Source organism: Girardinichthys multiradiatus, chromosome X (genome assembly GCF_021462225.1).
Source record: "Girardinichthys multiradiatus isolate DD_20200921_A chromosome X, DD_fGirMul_XY1, whole genome shotgun sequence".
NCBI lineage: Eukaryota > Metazoa > Chordata > Actinopteri > Cyprinodontiformes > Goodeidae > Girardinichthys > Girardinichthys multiradiatus.
Window position 1 is genome coordinate 7,628,368 of NC_061817.1, and position 18,262 is coordinate 7,646,629.

At 41.9% G+C, this 18,262-nt stretch overlaps 1 protein-coding gene across 3 annotated transcripts in view; it reads left to right on the plus strand.

Annotated features, from left to right (window-relative positions):
• Positions 1–18,262, plus strand: part of LOC124862289 (voltage-dependent T-type calcium channel subunit alpha-1H-like) — a 221,452-nt gene that overhangs the window by 122,081 nt on the left and 81,109 nt on the right. For all 3 annotated transcript variants that reach the window (XM_047356113.1, XM_047356111.1, XM_047356112.1), the window contains exons 7-8: positions 7,224–7,548; positions 14,131–14,223. In XM_047356113.1, the coding sequence (XP_047212069.1) occupies positions 7,224–7,548; positions 14,131–14,223 (418 nt within the window). The remainder of the gene's footprint in view (positions 1–7,223; positions 7,549–14,130; positions 14,224–18,262) is intronic.

An 18,262-nucleotide genomic window follows, 5' to 3' on the forward strand; every position in this document is an offset into this window, starting at 1 on the left:
TGTAAAACTATGTTCCAATCAGCACCAGGAAGCAGAACAGGACACCATCTACGCATTAAAATTCCATCATCCAGAAAGAAAGATACACCTTCATCCTTGGCCGTATCAGGACTTACTACACCTTCAAAATAGGGTTTTAACGTTGGATCCGACCTCTGAGAAGTGCGCAGGTGAGCACGAGTGATTGGGAAAGCACTATCAGGGGTCTGTAATGCATCCCCACCAGTCAAATCCGGAATTGCAGAAGCCTCTGTAACAGAGTCAGATTCTCCACCACCTGAGAACACTGACATAAACAAACTGTCAGACAAATCCACATAATCACTTTTAGCCTTTTTCTTACGTTTTTGTGCACGAGTTAGTACACCAGTTGGGTTTACTTTGGGTGATGACTTGTTATCTCTAGTTCCCAAGTTTTGTGGTACATCCAAAACCTCTAATGCAGGAGTTACCTTACCGCCAGCAATATCATTACCTAACAGTAATGCGACACCTTTGATAGGTAGTGCTGGGCAGACAGCAATAGGAAAAATTCCTGAGATTATTTTGGAGTTTAAATGTACCAGATGTACAGGCCGAGGAACATAACCCATTTCTACGCCCTGTAGAATTGCACTATATCCACATGATGACTGTTCAGAAAACGGTAATGTGTCAGCTAAAATAATGGACTGAGAACCTCCAGTATCACGCAGAATGCGAATAGAACGCTGATCTTCAGGCTGTCCAGTGAGCGAAACTAGTGCATCCGACAGAAAAGGGTTGAAGCAGGGATCAGGTGTGCAGTCAACTTCAGCTCTTACAATGTTTGGTTTTCTCTTAATGAGTCCTACACCTTTCGGTTGGGACTGAACAGAGGTTTGTGTTTTCCGTTTTAAAGCTAAACAGTTAGCAATGACATGCCCTGTTTTATGACAATAAAAACACTCTCTGTTTTCCTTCAATTGTATGGGCTTGACTGTGTCACACGTCTTAACAACAGAAGTTTTGTTTGGATTGGACTGAAAAATTGTTTTGTGGGTAAGCACATACTCATCAGCAAGGACAGCAGCAGCAGACAAAGACTCTACTTTTTGTTCATTTAAATGCATGGAAATGCGTTCAGGCAAACAGGTCTTAAACTCCTCTAACAAAATTAGCTCTTTTAAGCTGAGAAAGTTTGAGACTTTACAAGAAGAACACCATCTGTCAAAAAGAGTTCCCTTTTCCCTAGCGAACTCAACATAAGTTTGACTGGGATTTTTCTTAAAAGACCTAAATTTTTGTCGGTAAGCCTCGGGGACAAGTTCATAGGCTTTTAAGATGGCAGCCTTTACCTTTTCAAAATCTAGGGTGTCTGCAAGAGGGAGAGTTGCAACAACCTCTTGAGCTTTTCCATACAGTTTGCATTGCAACAGAAGTGACCAGGCTTCAGGAGGCCACTGCAAAGCTTGTGCTATTTTTTCAAAAGCTGAGAAGTAACAATCTACTTCCGCTTCTCGGAATTCAGGCACTAGAGCAACATACTTGGTAATATCGAAAGGTCTAATTTGAGGTGAAGTAGTGGAATAACCAACAGAAGAGGAGTTTACTGCAAAAGCAGGAACATTAATTCTAGTCTGAGATTCAAGCTCTAACTGACGTATTTTTATGGCAGTGTCTGCTTCAATTTCCAACCTTTTCATTTCTAGTTGGAACTGCCTTTGCTGTGCCTTCTCTTGGGCCTCAAGGTGCAGTCTAGCGAGTCGGATTTTAATCCGAGCATCAGCCTTTGACCCAGCCGAACTACTGGCGTCAGAGAGAGGATTAAACCGAGGGAGTGTGTAAGGAGTCTTAATCCCCACACCCACCTCAGCATCCACATCTGGAGAGACTGCTGGAGGTTTTCCCAAAACCTTCTTACCACCTTCATCAGAAGAAAGGGCCTTGGACTGAGCTACAGCAGCAGAAGTCAAAGCAGGTTGAGCCACAGAACTCGCAGATATCTCAGAACATACAAGAACTCCTAGTTCTACCAATTTCTCCACTACAAGATTCCTTAGTTCCTTCTTAAGGAGTTGTTTAGAATAATAAATGCAGAAATGTGCTGCAATTTGTGCCAAATCATCCTTTCGACATGACTCTATTAGTTCAAGAGAGGGACTTTCCAAAAACTGTTTTAAGTTAAACTGTGCCATACTAAAATTTTGCACAAGTGACAACAGGGGCCTACCAAGACCTTGTCACTTTCTGAACTGACAAAGCTAAAGTTTACACTTTCAATCACAGGATTCATTTAAAGAGATCCCGGACGAGCCCCCATTAAATGTTACGACCCCACTCGGTCTAGGGGTAGGGGGAAGTAAACATTCAAACCAGGTGTTGTTGGTTTAATGAAAGAAAGAGTAATTTATTTCTTTTTAGTTCAGTTTCCGTTATTTTTAACAAAACAAACAAAAGGAGGATACTTAAAGTACAAACCGTTTGAAAATAAAAAGGGGTAAAACCCAAAATACACAATAACCATAAATTTAACAAAATACACAACCATCAGTAATTTAACTAAAAATAATCCCCCAAAAGGAGGGACAAACTAATTCAACAGTTTCCTAAATCAAAAACGTCCCTGCTAACAAAAAGCAAACAAACAAATCAAGACAAAGCCCAATCAACTTTAAAGAGACTCCTTTGAGCCAAGATGGAGTCATCAAGCAGGTGAGCACACAAAAATAACCAAGCTTCCCAACGAGCAGGTAAGCATACAACAATAACCAAGCTTCAAAATTTTACAACACCAAAGTCAGAAGTGGCGAGCTGTTCTGTCCAAATACCAGCTGCCTTTAGTGGCAGGTGCAGAGAGTTTATATAATGTAGTCCCTTCTTGATTGGCGGCGAATTCAGAAGAACCAGGAAATGAATAGTCCAACATGAACTCCCGGAGACGTCCAGTAGGAGGAGTGCAGAGCACGCAGGGAGATCAGAGTCCGTCAGGAACAGCGAAGAAGAGGGTATCCAGCGAAGAAGAAATCCGATCCTATCAGAAACAGCGGTACCGATAGCACGGAGGAAAACGGTGCTTTTCAGCGACATCGGCTGGCCAGTCTGTTGATGAAGGTACAAAACAAACACACATACGGCCACCAGCCGTAACACCCCTATAGTTGGAACACATATTCCAGCCACCCTTCTTATGAAGGACGACAACCACCCCATTCTGTCAGTTCAGAGGCACTGCCCCGACTCCCACGCAATGTTGAAAAGGCGTGTCAACCATGAGAGCTCCACAACATCCAGAGACTTGAGTTACTCAGGGTGGATCTCATCCACCCCCGAAGCCCTGCCACTGTGGAGCTTTTGAACCACCTCGTTGACTTCAGCCTGGGTAATGAAAGAGTCCAACCCCGAGTCCCCAGCCTCTGCTTCCACAAGGTAATGCTTGACGGCAGGATTGAGGATATCCTCATGGAGATCCTCCTTCCACCGCCTGATAATGTCCCCAGTCGAGTTAAGCAGGTCCCCACCCCCATTGTAAACAGTGTCGGCGAAGCACTGCTTCCCCCTCGTGAGGCACTGGACAGTTTGCCAGAATCGCTTCGAAGCCAACCGGTAGTCCTTCTCCATGGCCTCATTGAACTCCTCCCAGGCTCGAGTTTTTGCCTCTGTCACAGCCCGGGCCGTGGCACGCTTGGCCTCATGGTACCCGTCAGCTGCTTCAGGATTCCCACAAGCCAACCACAGCTGATAGGACTCCTTCAGCTTGACAACATCCCTTTGTGCTGGTGACCACCACCGGGTTTGGGGATTGCTGCTGCAACAGGCACCACAGACCTTGTGGCCACAGCTATGGATGGCAGCATCGACAATAGACCAGGAGAACATGGTCCACTCAGACTCTATGTCTCCAACCTCCCCCGGAATCTGGTCAAAGCCCTCCCAGAGGTGGGAGCTGAATACATCCCTGGCCGAGGGATCCACCAGATGTTCCGAGCAGACCCTCACTATACGCTTGGGCTTGCCAAGTCTGTCTGGCTTTCTCCTCTTCCAGTGGATCCATCTCACCACCAGGTGGTGATCAGTGGACAGCTCAGCCCCTCTCTTCAATAAAAGGTCGGAAAGACATGACAACAAACTCGATCATTGACCTCCTGCCTAGGGTGTCTTGGTGCCAAGTGCACCGATGAACACCCTTATGCTTGAACATGGTGTTCATTATGGACAATCTGTGACTAGCAGAGAAGTCCAATAATGAAACACAACTCAGATTCAGATCGGGGAGGCAATTCTGACCAATCACACATCTCCAGGTGTCACTGTCATTTCCCATGCAGGAGTTGAAGTCCCCCAGCAGAATAATGCAGTACCCGGGAGGGGCACTATGCAGCGCCCCTGAAGGGGACGCCAAAAAGGCAGGGTACTCCGCACCACTGCTCCGCCTGTAGGCCAAGATGACAGTCAGAGTCCTGTCCCCAACCCGAAGGTGCAGGGATTCAATCCTCTAATCCACTGGGGTAAACCCCAACACGAGACGGCTGAGCTGGGAGGCAACAAGCAAACCCACCCAGGCTCACCGCCTCCCCCTGCGACAGAGTAGAAAATAGTCTAATCTCTCTCGATGAGCTGGGCTCCAGAGCCCAGGCTGTGCGTGGAGGTGAGCCAGACTATTTCTAGTTGATATCACTCAACCTCCCACACAAGCTCAGGCTCTTTCCCCCCCATCAAGGTGACATTCCACATCTCTAGAGCCAGCTTAAGCATCTGGAGATTGGGTGGTTGAGGTCTCCACCTTCTTCCGCTGCCCCATTCTTTTTGCACCGGTCCCTCATGGTTCCCCCTGCAAGTGGTGGACCCACTGGGAGATGGCCTCGCATCTCTCATTCGGGCTTGGCCTGGCCGGGTCCCACAAGGAGCAACCCAGCCACCAGGCACTCTCCGACGAGTCCCGACCCCAGGCCTGGCTCCAGGATGGGACTCCGGCTCTGCCATACCGGGCGACATCACGTGCCTTGATTTTTTGGGGTTAATGAAGGCATCTTGAACCGCTCTTTGTATGATCCGTCACCCAGAGCCTGTTTGCCATGGGAGACCCTACCAGGGGCATTTAAGCCCCAGGCAACATAGCCTCTAGGATCATTCGAGCACTCAAATACCTCCATCATGTTAAGGTGGTGGTTCAAGGAGAAAAGGTTGGAGAGGAATTCCTGCCTCAAGTGGAGCAGTTCAAGTATCTTGGGGTCTTGTTCACAAGTGAGGGGACAATGGAGCGGTATATCGACAGACGGATCGGTGCGGCTGCCGTAGTAATGGGGACGCTGTGCTGGTCCATTGTGGTGAAGAGAGAGCTGAGCCGAAAAGCAAAGCTCTCGATTTACCGGTCGGTCTAAGTTCCTACCCTCACCTATGGCCATGAATTTTGGGTCATGACCAAAAGAACCAGATCCCGGATACAATCGTCTGAAATGAGCTTCCTCCGTAGCGTGGCCTGGCACTCCCTTTGAGACAGAGTGAGGAGCTCGGCCATGTGGGAGGAGCTCGGAGTAGAGCCGCTGCTCCTCATACATGGATACAAAATATATTTTTAACGACTACAAAATGACAGTAGACTGAGACAAAATGGCAATGCATGAGTGACAAGTGGGGTAGGTCATGCAGAAAGGGCGAATTGACTTCTCTTTCTTCCTTCTCTTTATGTTTTGTACTCCAGTTCTTCTGTACTCCAGGCTTTAAAATACATTTGTTTCTAAACTGGAGTTTTCTCTGCTCCTGTGGTCACAAATGGGGAAGTCCACATATACAGGCCCCAACGTTATTGAAATTTACCCATCCAATAAAGGGCTTTTTTATGTTATGCTTAACTGATAGTGTGCTGTAATTTAAGGCTCAGTTCTTGGGCTTAAGATATGCAGAGTTGGTTTACTCCTTCTTTTCTCACTGTGGCAACCTAAAATGCTGGAGGCAGATTGAGTTTTGCGACAAGAAACCAGTGAGGTTTCCTAGTAATTCCTTTCTTATAATTAAATTTTTTGTGCTCACAGTGAAACAGTCTCCTCTCTCCTGTGTCTCTGAGTTGCACAGTTTCATTAAGCCTTTCATTGCTTGTATTAAATGTTAGGGTGTACTAACCAAAGATACACACATATATATATATATATATATATATATATATATATATATATATATATTGTTGTTTTTATAGATATTAATGAACATTAAGATGATTCCTTCCTGTTCAGAGGCTTTAGGATTGTATAAACTGCCAGTGCCTCATTTTAGCTAACCTGTATCATAATATTTCTGTATGTTCATATTCATATCTGTACCCATTTTTTTATGTTTTTAAGACTAATAAAGTAAGCTAAATCCTGGAGCATGTTTCAGGCTGGATGATGTAAAATAAAAGTGGAAATTTTTAAAAGGCCAATAGTGAGAAAGAATTCTTCCTGTTTTGCTCAGATTCTTAGCAACTGGGATCATATCTGAAATAATAGAGTTGAGTTGAAACTTGGTTTAATACCTCATATTAGTATCAATAATTTAATAAAAGCCACAATGGTAATTAATCAGAGCTACAAACGTTTTATTGAACTGCCATCAGTATTGATGAGGTTATTAATTTACATATTCAGACTGGTCACCTGTTATCATCTCCACCTCTAGTAGACCCTAAAACCGTATTCATTGTCTGTACCCTCTTATCCATACTGGGTTGTAGGGATGCTGGTGCATATCCCATCATAATATATATGCCCTGTAAACATATAGCCATAACTATAATGGTTTATATTCAAGCTTATTCAAGGTTTAAATGACCCAATAGGAGTCCAGATCCAAATTGATTTTAGAATCCATGGTAAGACAAAAAAAAAAAACGTCCCTGATAACACTCTCCATTTAATCTGAGTGAGTTTGATCTATTTGCAAATAACTGTCTAAATTTGCACTCTCTAAATGTCCAAAGGTTGTAAATAAAGACCACTTTCTCTTCATGATTAAGCCACAATAATTCCCTGTGAAATGCATTGAAATTTGCAGTTATAATAGGACAAAAGATGTGGAAAACATGCGAATAAATTCAAAGGCGTGATTATGGTTTCCACTTCACAAGTAGAGACCAGGATAGTGTTCACACTTTTGTTCTGGTTCTGGATGCATCTGGGTTAGTATATTAAATGAGGCATAAAAATAACATTCAAATGTCTTTTGACAAAATCTGTAACCTCTGCATTTTGAAATTCCATATTCACTTATTTATATTTTGTCCCACCCAGATTTTACAACCTCTCCATAAATCCTTACTACATGCCTGAAGAAGGTGAAGACAGCCCGTTCATCTGCTCAGCTCCCCGCGAGAACGGGATGCTGCGCTGCCACGATGTGCCACCCTTCACCCAGGGAGGAGAGGATTGCTCACTGTCTGCTCCCCACCAAAGATCTGCTCTGATTGGTTCACCACCAGGAGTGGGTGGGGCTAGCAATAGCAACTGTGTTAACTGGAACCAGTACTACAGTGACTGCCTCCCCGGGGACCACAACCCCCACAAGGGAGCAGTTAACTTTGACAATATTGGCTATGCTTGGATAGCCATATTCCAGGTGAGAAAGGAAATAATATTCTAACTTAATTTTCAAAAACCTAATGTTACTTTAGAAATCCTATTGCAGTGTGTTCAACCCTGGTCTTCAAGGCAAACTGCCCTGCATGTTTGAGGTGTTTCTCTGCTCAGTACAGTTCAGTAAGAGCCTGTTAATCAGCCACCAAATGAAATCGGGTGTGCTGAAGCAGGGAACATGTAAAACATGCAGGGCAGTGTGCTTTGAGGACCAGGGTTGAAAAACACATTTCTTCCTCTCACAACTTCCACCTCCCATGACAGGCTATTTATTATTGATGTCTGTAAGCTTACACTTTCTGTACTGCTGAGATTTGTGTTGCATCCTTTTTTGTGAATTTACCTAAGCCACAGTGATGGATGTGGCTTTGCTCCCAATGTGCTATGACTTGCAATTTACTTTGCCAAAGAGTTTTATCTTCAAATTACTACAAACACCACAAATTCTCAATGCACTCATGCACATATTAATCCATCTCAAAACTTTCCTCTGTGTTTTCACCTCATGAGGCTTAAGATTACATTTTGCCATTTGTACATTTTTCCTATTTGAAATATTTTGGTAAACAGAATTTTTGGGTCTAATGTGAGAATATTTTATTTTGCTAGGCATATGATTGTGCCTACTTCTAAAAGCATCTGTTTACTTGGAGTACATGGTTGCAATTCTTTTTTGCAACATTTAGACATTTATAATGAAAATTGGAACAGGAAGAGAAAAGACAGAGGGGCCAGGAAAAAAAAAAAAACTTCTAGAATCTATATGAGTTAAATTAGTATTTACGTTAATGTTAAATGAAGATCATAACAGGAAGTTCACAGTGATAGGCGTTGCATAAGATAATTAATTAGAGGACACACTTATATAATCTAACTTAAACAGAACCTGCAAAACTGAACATAGCTGAAGTATAGCAAATATGGGAAACCCAAATTTCAGTATGGTAACAGGCATGATGCTACTGCAGTCTTAGAACCCAGAAAGTTGTTTTTTGTGGTGTTTTTGTGACAATATTCCAATGCTAATGCAACAAATATAACATCTGCAGGATTTTTCCAAATACTCAGTGGAAGTTCCTTATAAGTATGGGAGGTTTCTGAACCTCCTTCATCAGATTCAGCCTTGCTATGTAGGAGCAAACATCAGGCCGGCATGATTGCAGGGTGGGTAGGGGCTAAAAGAGAGTTTACGTTTGTTTATTTTAGATTCTAATGATTATGTTGGTTGTTACTAAAATTCTTTCTCACCACATTCATACACCAGTGTGAATGTAATGTAATGTATATCTATTATGATAGAGTAGTTTGCTTAGGTGAATATCCTTGATCTTGCTTTCCCAAATTCAGTTACCTAAATGGTAGCTGTACAATTCCTCTTTTGATCTTACACCAAAGATAATTATTGGACTCTGTTAAATGTGAAGTTAGACAGTAACATGGTATGTGCATGTCATGTAATTACATTAAACCATCCTGTCACGCCTTTTATTTATGTCTAAGATACAGCATACATTCTGAACATGTCTAAGCTGTTTCACTATTTCCCTAGAGACACTTGAAAGGCTAAAAAGTGCCTGGGTCTGTGGGAACTCACAGCTGTCCTCATGAGAATAGCAAGGACTCCTTTTGGATTTCATTAATACTCATAAAATATAACACAGTCACCATGGGAGGTTTCAAAAGATCACGATTCCCTGTAACCAACATTCAGCATTGAATTGCAGCACTTGCAAAAAAATAGAAGAAGTCTGATTAGCTTGTAACATTTTCTAGATCTTGAAAAGTTTCAGTCCTTTGAATTATAAGACAGAGAATGAGGAATGGAAAAATTAGATAGATGAATGATTCACACTTAAAGAAAATCTACAAGAGCAGGAGCCCTATAGACATAAACAACTCACTATATTCAACCAACTGATGAATTACTGTTAGTTATGTTTTAAGGATACTGTTGGTTGGGTTAATCAGCAGAGAAACCATGTGATGAATTCCTGGGTGGTCAAAAGTAAAATTGTACAATCAGTGTCATACTAGTTTGCCATTAACAAGAACTAGTTCTAAGCTCACTTCACAGAGGCTAAAACTGACAGAAGTCATGTGTACAGTGCTCCATCTAAACATTTTGTACTACATTTGCAGTCCCGGCATGAGCTTGTTGTTATTCATTTTTGAATATATTTTTTTGATTAAAGTAAAAAATAAAACTACAACTTGTGACTTAATTTGCCAATTAGCATGCTGGTTATTTTATCATATCATAATCTGTGGGTCTTTTTGTTTTGGTTCTAACTTGGATTTAGATTTGAAATATTTTAGTTGTTCATTGTCTCCAGTGGTGATCTGTACTAGTTCCTTTCTGTCTTTGGATTTCTTTGTTCTTTCTTGTGTTCTGTTCCTTGTTTATTTTTTTTTTCCACCTCATGTCTTTCTCCATGCCAGTCTTCCTGTGCTGCTGTCTCTGTTGCATTATTGTTCTAGTTTGATACCCTCCAATTCCTGTCATGCCTTTTCCATGTTATCATTAGTCACCTAAACTGTATTTTCACCATTTCATTGCTCTGACTGCATGTTAATGGTTGCTGTCCTTCTGGAAGACAAACCTCTGCCTCACTCTCATATCTTTTGCAGCCCCTAACAGTTTTTTTCACAACACTGAGGTGTGATCGGCTCCACCCATCTCCCTATTAACTTAACCATCTGTTCTGTCCCTGTTAAAGAAACACGTCCCCAGCAGTGCCAACATTTTTCTCCTGCACTGTGTGTTTAGGGTGATTTGCAGTGTTAGGTCTTTGCCACATACAGGTCCCTCTCAAAATATTAGCATATTATGATAAAGTTCATTATTTTCCATAATGTCATGATGAAAATTTAACATTCATATATTTTAGATTCATTGCACACTAACTGAAATATTTCAGGTCTTTTATTGTCTTAATACGGATGATTTTGGCATACAGCTCATGAAAACCCAAAATTCCTATCTCACAAAATTAGCATATTTCATCCGACCAATAAAAGAAAAGTGTTTTTAATACAAAAAACGTCAACCTTCAAATAATCATGTACAGTTATGCACTCAATACTTGGTCGGGAATCCTTTTGCAGAAATGACTGCTTCAATGCGGCGTGACATGGAGGCAATCAGCCTGTGGCACTGCTGAGGTCTTATGGAGGCCCAGGATGCTTCGATAGCAGCCTTTAGCTCATCCAGAGTGTTGGGTCTTGAGTCTCTCAACGTTCTCTTCACAATATCCCACAGATTCTCTATGGGGTTCAGGTCAGGAGAGTTGGCATGCCAATTGAGCACAGTGATACCATGGTCAGTAAACCATTTACCAGTGGTTTTGGCACTGTGAGCAGGTGCCAGGTCGTGCTGAAAAATGAAATCTTCATCTCCATAAAGCTTTTCAGCAGATGGAAGCATGAAGTGCTCCAAAATCTCCTGATAGCTAGCTGCATTGACCCTGCCCTTGATAAAACACAGTGGACCAACACCAGCAGCTGACACGGCACCCCAGACCATCACTGACTGTGGGTACTTGACACTGGACTTCTGGCATTTTGGCATTTCCTTCTCCCCAGTCTTCCTCCAGACTCTGGCACCTTGATTTCCGAATGACATGCAGAATTTGCTTTCATCCGAAAAAAGTACTTTGGACCACTGAGCAACAGTGGATACACAGTTCCCCCCAAGGCTGTGTTCTCTCTCCTCTGCTCTTCTCCCTGTACACCAACAGCTGCACCTCCAGTCACCAGTCTGTCAAGCTTCTGAAGTTTGCGGACGACACCACCCTGATCGGACTCATCTCTGATGGTGACGAGTCCGCATACAGATGGGAGGTGGACCATCTGTTGGACTGGTGCAGCCAGAACAACCTTGAGCTCAACGCTCTAAAGACAGTGGAGATGGTTGTGAACTTCAGGCAGAACCCAGCCCCACCTGCCCCCATCACCCTCTGTGACTCCACAATTGACACTGTGGAATCTTTCCGCTTCCTGGGAACCATCATCTCCCAGGATCTCAAGTGGGAGCCAAACATCAGCTCCCTCATCAAGAAAGCCCAGCAGAGGATGTTCTTCCTGCGGCAGCTGAAGAAATTCAACCTGCCAAAGACTATGATGGTGCACTTCTACACAGCCATCATTGAGTCCACCCTCACCTCCTCCATCACCATCTGGTACGCCGCTGCTACAGCCAAGGATAAGGGCAGGCTGCAGCGTGTCATTCGGTCTGCTGAGAAGGTGATTGGCTGCAGTCTACTGTCGCTCCAGGAACTGTACACCTCCAGGACCCTGAAGCGGGCCGGGAAGATTCTGGCTGATCCCTCCCACCCCGGTCACAGACTCTTTGAGACTCTCCCCTCTGGCAGGAGGCTGCGGTCCATCCGGACCAAAACCTCACGCCACAAGAACAGTTTTTCCCATCTGCCACCAGCCTGGTTAACAAAGCCCGGAAACCACCCTGACATTCTCTCTTTCCCCCACACCCCCCCTTTTTTTGCTGACAGGACACCTGTAACCTGTAACTCTATGTGTTACATTAACGCTCAGCTTGGACTCCTGCTTACTTGCACAATGATCACCTGCACTGTTGTATTGCTCTTGCATCTTATACTGCTCTATATTTACTCTCACTCACTTAAAACTGTGCACTTATATTTATATTATATTGTAGATATGTTTGTACTGTTTAATTTGTACTGTATTGCACCGACTACGCCAAAACAAATTCCTTGTATGTCCAAAAACGTACTTGGCAATAAAGCTTTTCTGATTCTGATTCTGATTCTGAAACAGTCCAGTTCTGCTTCTCTGTAGACCAGGTCAGGCGCTTCTGCCGCTGTTTCTGGTTCAAAAGTGGCTTGACCTGGGGAATGCGGCACCTGTAGCCCATTTCCTGCACACGCCTGTGCACGGTGGCTCTGGATGTTTCTACTCCAGACTCAGTCCACTGCTTCCGCAGGTCCCCCAAGGTCTGGAATCAGACCTTCTCCACAATCTTCCTCAGGGTCCGGTCACCTCTTCTCGTTGTGCAGCATTTTCTGCCACACTTTTTCCTTCCCACACACTTCCCACTGAGGTGCCTTGATACAGCACTCTGGGAACAGCCTATTCGTTCAGAAATGTCTTTCTGTGTCTTACCCTCTTGCTTGAGGGTGTCAATAGTGGCCTTCTGGACAGCAGTCAGGTCGGCAGTCTTACCCATGATTGGGGTTTTGAGTGATGAACCAGGCTGGGAGTTTTAAAGGCCTCAGGAATCTTTTGCAGGTGTTTAGAGTTAACTCGTTGATTCAGATGATTAGGTTCATAGCTCGTTTAGAGACCCTTTTAATGATATGCTAATTTTGTGAGATAGGAATTTTGGGTTTTCATGAGCTGTATGCCAAAATCATCCGTATTAAGACAATAAAAGACCTGAAATATTTCAGTTAGTGTGCAATGAATCTAAAATATATGAATGTTAAATTTTCATCATGACATTATGGAAAATAATGCTAATATTTTGAGAAGGACCTGTATAGTGTTTGCATGAAGTTAAAAGGTAATTTTGGTGTGACATAACAATTTTTTTTTTTACTTCAATGTGTTTGTTGTGCCTCCTACATACCATATGAGAAACTACACAGGGGACTTCTGATGGCTTTCTTTCAACAATTCAAAAACATTTGCCACTCCTTCATTAAGACCAGATTTGTAAATTGCCTGTAGATATCCTGTCCACGGATTTTCTCACCTGAGCTGTAGATCTTTACAGCCCCACCAAAGTCACCACTGACCACTTGGCTGCTTTTTTGATAACCCGTCTCCTTGCTAGGTCTGTCAGCCATGTTTAATGCTTCAGATATTAAAAAATAAGAAAAAAAGAGTATGTTCTTAATCGCTCAAAGATTTATTTCTTTCATTGACAAATTAAAAGTAATACATAAATTAATTATTGCCATCAAAATGTTTGTTTTCAGGAATCCCTGCATGTTTATATACAGCAATTTACACTATGTGTATATCTATTGTGTATATGTCTTTCAGTGTGTTTCTGTAAGAAAAATAAGATATCAAATTACAAGTTTCAGGTGTATATTAGTAAAACATGCATTCTTTCTAAAACAAATGTTGTTTTTTGCTGCCTCTACTGTTGTCCATGCAAAAAAATTGCATTTACTAGATCTCATATGATACTTGTGCAAAATCTTTTATTCATGCGCAGATTTACAAATACCTGCTTTCTAACGTGTTTTTGTGTTGTACTTGTACACTGCACTCCTGCTACTCCTGTGCACACTCTTGCAGTTCCCAGAGTAACGTTTCATGCAGGCCTAAGATTTTGATGTTGAGGTGCAAGTGTGTTATTAGTTCAGCTGAGCTGACTCATTAGCATACAAGCCAAAGCCACCTGAAGGAGTTGCTACCAGTCTCCTGCCACAAACACATACAAATTTAAAAGAATTAGGAAGGACTTTTGAGGTTGTCTTTAGGTTTCTTTGTCTAGTTATTGTTTCTCCTGCTTTGCTGATTATTATATTGTAGTTAACAAATTATTCTCTCCTTGTCATTTTCTTGTTATCAGGTCATCACACTGGAAGGATGGGTGGACATCATGTATTATGTCATGGATGCTCACTCCTTCTACAATTTTATATATTTTATACTGCTTATTATTGTAAGTACCACCTTTATTTTTATGTTGTGATCAATATTCAAATGTGTCAATAGAGGACAGAAATGAAACCATAGTATTTTGTATATTTAATTAGGTGTTAAACAGTTTCAGTCTTAAATAGACCAGATAGACTTGTTTCAGTCCTATTACAGTATTAAAGGCAACATTGGTCTTAGTGGGTTAACAGTGATCTGTAGAGTTTAGGGTAGCTACATTAGACCACAGTTAGATCAAGACTCACAGATTCGGCTTAACTGATGGGAAACAAAAAATAATCTTTTTAGCAATATGTTAGGCAACATTCTAGGTAGGTTAGAAGGTTTTTATTCTGGTCCGGAACATGATTTTAATGAAAAAAATGGGACATTGAATGATTTTTAGAACCGCTTTTAATCTCGAGTTGAAGAGTTCTACAGGATTACGACTTTGAAAAAAAATGTGAACATTTTAATTCATTATAAATCTTCATTACTTTACACTGGTACTTTACACTACTATTTTCACTGGTTGAAATAACAAGAAGAAATTAGTGTAGACACCTCACTTTAGTTTAATTTACGTAATCTCCCTTCATTTAAGTTCAATTTGCTTTCATTCAGTTCAATTCAAATACATTACTGTTAAGTTAATCACAGGTAAGATTAGTTCACTTGAGTTTATTTAAATATCATGAATTAACAACTTTTCACAAAATACATTTTTTTCAGAATCAAATTATCTATCAAAATCCAATTCTGTTTAATACAACTCAGTCATATCAGATTTATAATTTTGCTGTTTCTGACTTGTTCATTACACTCCAAATAACGTTTTAATCATCTTATGATGGATGGTCTTTCTTGAAAAATTCTTAAAGACAAAACACCTGTAATTACATCTTTTCAAACAACCCCAAGAGGCATTCCTGAATATGATGGAAGTATGTAAAGGTACAACAGGGACCTTATCCTTAAATCCTATAATGGTACTAAAAAAAAAATGAATTTATTTATCCTTTAAAAGGCGAGGCATCTTCTGAGGGCTTCACTTTTATCTTGCAGTCATAAATGGCAGCTGTTTCGTTTCATGCCAAGAAGGAGCACTGCAGATGCACTGTTTGCTTTGGAAGTGGTTATGACAAAAGGTAAAGTAGGTCAGAAGAATGTAACAAATGTTCATTTACAACTAGTGCTACGAGAAGCCACATGGTAGAGTACCACGAAATAATTTGGCAATATGTGCAGGATTATGTATAAGGGCAGCACAGACATTGTTGAGGTGTGCAGCTGTAGCAGTAAGGTGGAATCAGATTTGTCTGCAAAGGTTATTGAGAGGCTGTTTGCTCATTAATCTTTCACCTAAAAAAGACTAAAGGACAGGTTTATGGAAGCCAAGAGAAGCTGAGGAATGCTATGGCTTGGGCACAAATTAAAACAGCCAGTTTTGGATGAAATATATCTGCATCATTATGTGACAGTACAGCAGCCGGTGCAAAGGCATTTAGAAGAAGTGGCAAACGTGAAAGAGTTCAAACACAGTGCCTTGCAAAATATTTACATCTCCTGAATGTGTTCATATTTTATAACATAACAAACCATAAACTTAAAAGTATACTACTGGAATTTTATATGAATTGTGAAGTTAAAGAAAAATAATATAGTATTTTTCAATTTAATTTACAAGAACAAACCTGAAAAGTAAGATATGTAATTGTATTCAGTCCATATTAGCCAGTACTTTATAGAGCTGTCTTCCACAGCAAATACAGCAGAAACTCTTTCAAGATTTGTCTCTACCAGCTTTGCACATCTAGAGACTGAATTTTTCAGCCAATTCCTCACTCAGAATGAATGGGGATGATTTGTGGATATCAGTTTTCATGGATTCATAACTGGATTTCAAACTGGACTTTAAACTAGGCGATTCTAGTACATATTCTTTGAGCTAAGCTATTCCCTTATACAGGGGTTGGACAATGAAACTAAAACACCTGGTTTTAGACCACAATAATTTATTAGGATGGTGTAGGGCCTCCTTTTGCGGCCAATACAGCATCAATTCGTCTTGGGAATGACATATAGAAGTCCCGCACAGTGGTAAGAGGGATTTTAAGCCACTCTTCTTGCAGGTCACTACGTGATACTGGTGGAGGAAAACGTTTCCTGACTTGCCTAGATCTGGTGACTGTGCAGGCCATGGGAGATGTTCAACTTCACTTTCATGTTCATCAAACCAATCTTTCACCGGTCTTGCTGTGTGTATTGGTGCATTGTCATCCTGATACACGGCACCGCCTTCAGGATACAATGTTTGAACCATTGGATACACATGGTCCTCAAGAATGGTTCGGTAGTCCTTGGCAGTGACGCGCCCATCTAGCACAAGTATTGGGCCAAGGGAATGCCATGATATGGCAGCCCAAACCATCACTGATCCACCCCCATGCTTCACTCTGGGCATGCAACAGTCTGGGTGGTACGCTTCTTTGGGGCTTCTCCACACCGTAACTCTCCCGGATGTGGGGAAAACAGTAAAGGTGGACTCATCAGAGAACAATACATGTTTCACATTGTCCACATCCCAAGATTTGGACTCCTTGTACCATTGAAACCGACGTTTGGCATTGGCATGAGTGACCAAAGGTTTGGCTATAGCAGCCCGGCCGTGTATATTGACCCTGTGGAGCTCCCGATGGACAGTTCTGGTGGAAACAGGAGAGTTGAGGTGCACATTTAATTCTGCTGTGATTTGGGCAGCCGTGGTTTTATGTTTTTTGGATACAATCCGGGTTAGCACCCGAACATCCCTTTCAGACAGCTTCCTCTTGCGTCCACAGTTAATCCTGTTGGATGTGGTTCATCCTTCTTGGTGGTATGCTGACATTACCCTGGATACCGTGGCTCTTGATACATCACAAAGACTTGCTGTCCTGGTCACAGATGCTCCAGCAAGTCGTGCACCAACAATTTGTCCTCTTTTGAACTCTGGTATGTCACCCATAATGTTGTGTTCATTTCAATATTTTGAGCAAAACTGTGCTCTTACCCTGCTAATTGAACCTTCACACTCTGCTCTTACTGGTGCAATGTGCAATCAATGAAGACTGGCTACCAGGCTGGTCCAATTTAGCCATGAAACCTCCCATACTAAATTGACAGGTGTTTCAGTTTCATTGTCCAACCCCTGTAGGTGTGACTGTGTGTTTTGGGTAATTGTCCTGCAGAAGTTGAACCTTCATCCCAGTGTCTTTGTGGCTTTTAACAGGTTTTCTTCCAGGACTGCAATGTATTTATGTCCATTCATCTTCCCATCAATTCTGACAAGGTTCCCAGTCCTTGCTAAAGAAAAGCTACCACTACTTTTTGTGCTGTGTTTATGTGACGTCCTAAATTTTTTTTTAAGATTTAACGTATAAGATAGAAATACGGGGGGCATGTTCATGTCATTACAATGATCAGCATCGAGCTATGATAGAGCTCAATGTTACGGCAACTGGGCGGTTCAAGCAGCACATGCAGATGCACCCAATTCACCTCAGATTAGGATGTATGAAGGCAACGTGTGAGGTGACATGTCTACGCACAGTTTTGTACGTCTGAATTTTTTTGTGTGCCACATGTTTAAAAATTTCTCCCTACTACCAACTTTTAGTATGAAAGCTGTACATTCTTTTGTGGCGACTGTGGCTCAGTAGGAAGAGTAGTCGTCTTGCAATCAGAAGGTTGTGGGTTTGATTCCAGCTTCCTCATGCCACGTCGATGTGCCCCTGGGCAAGGCACTTAACCTCAGGTTGCCTACTGATCTGCGTATCGGTGTATGAATGTGTGAGTGTTGGGTAAATGTGGCTCTAGTGTAAAGCGCTTTGAGCGGTCTGTATGACTGGAAAAGCGCTATATAAGTTCAGTCCATTTACCATTTTGTACATGAGGTCCCTAGGCACTTATTTTTCCTGCTTTCTATGTCTCCACAATGTCAGTCTTAGTGGGTATCCTTGAACAATTGCTTTGCTTCTTCTCTAAAAATGCCAGATATGTTCATGTCCACAATTAAGTTGTCCCAT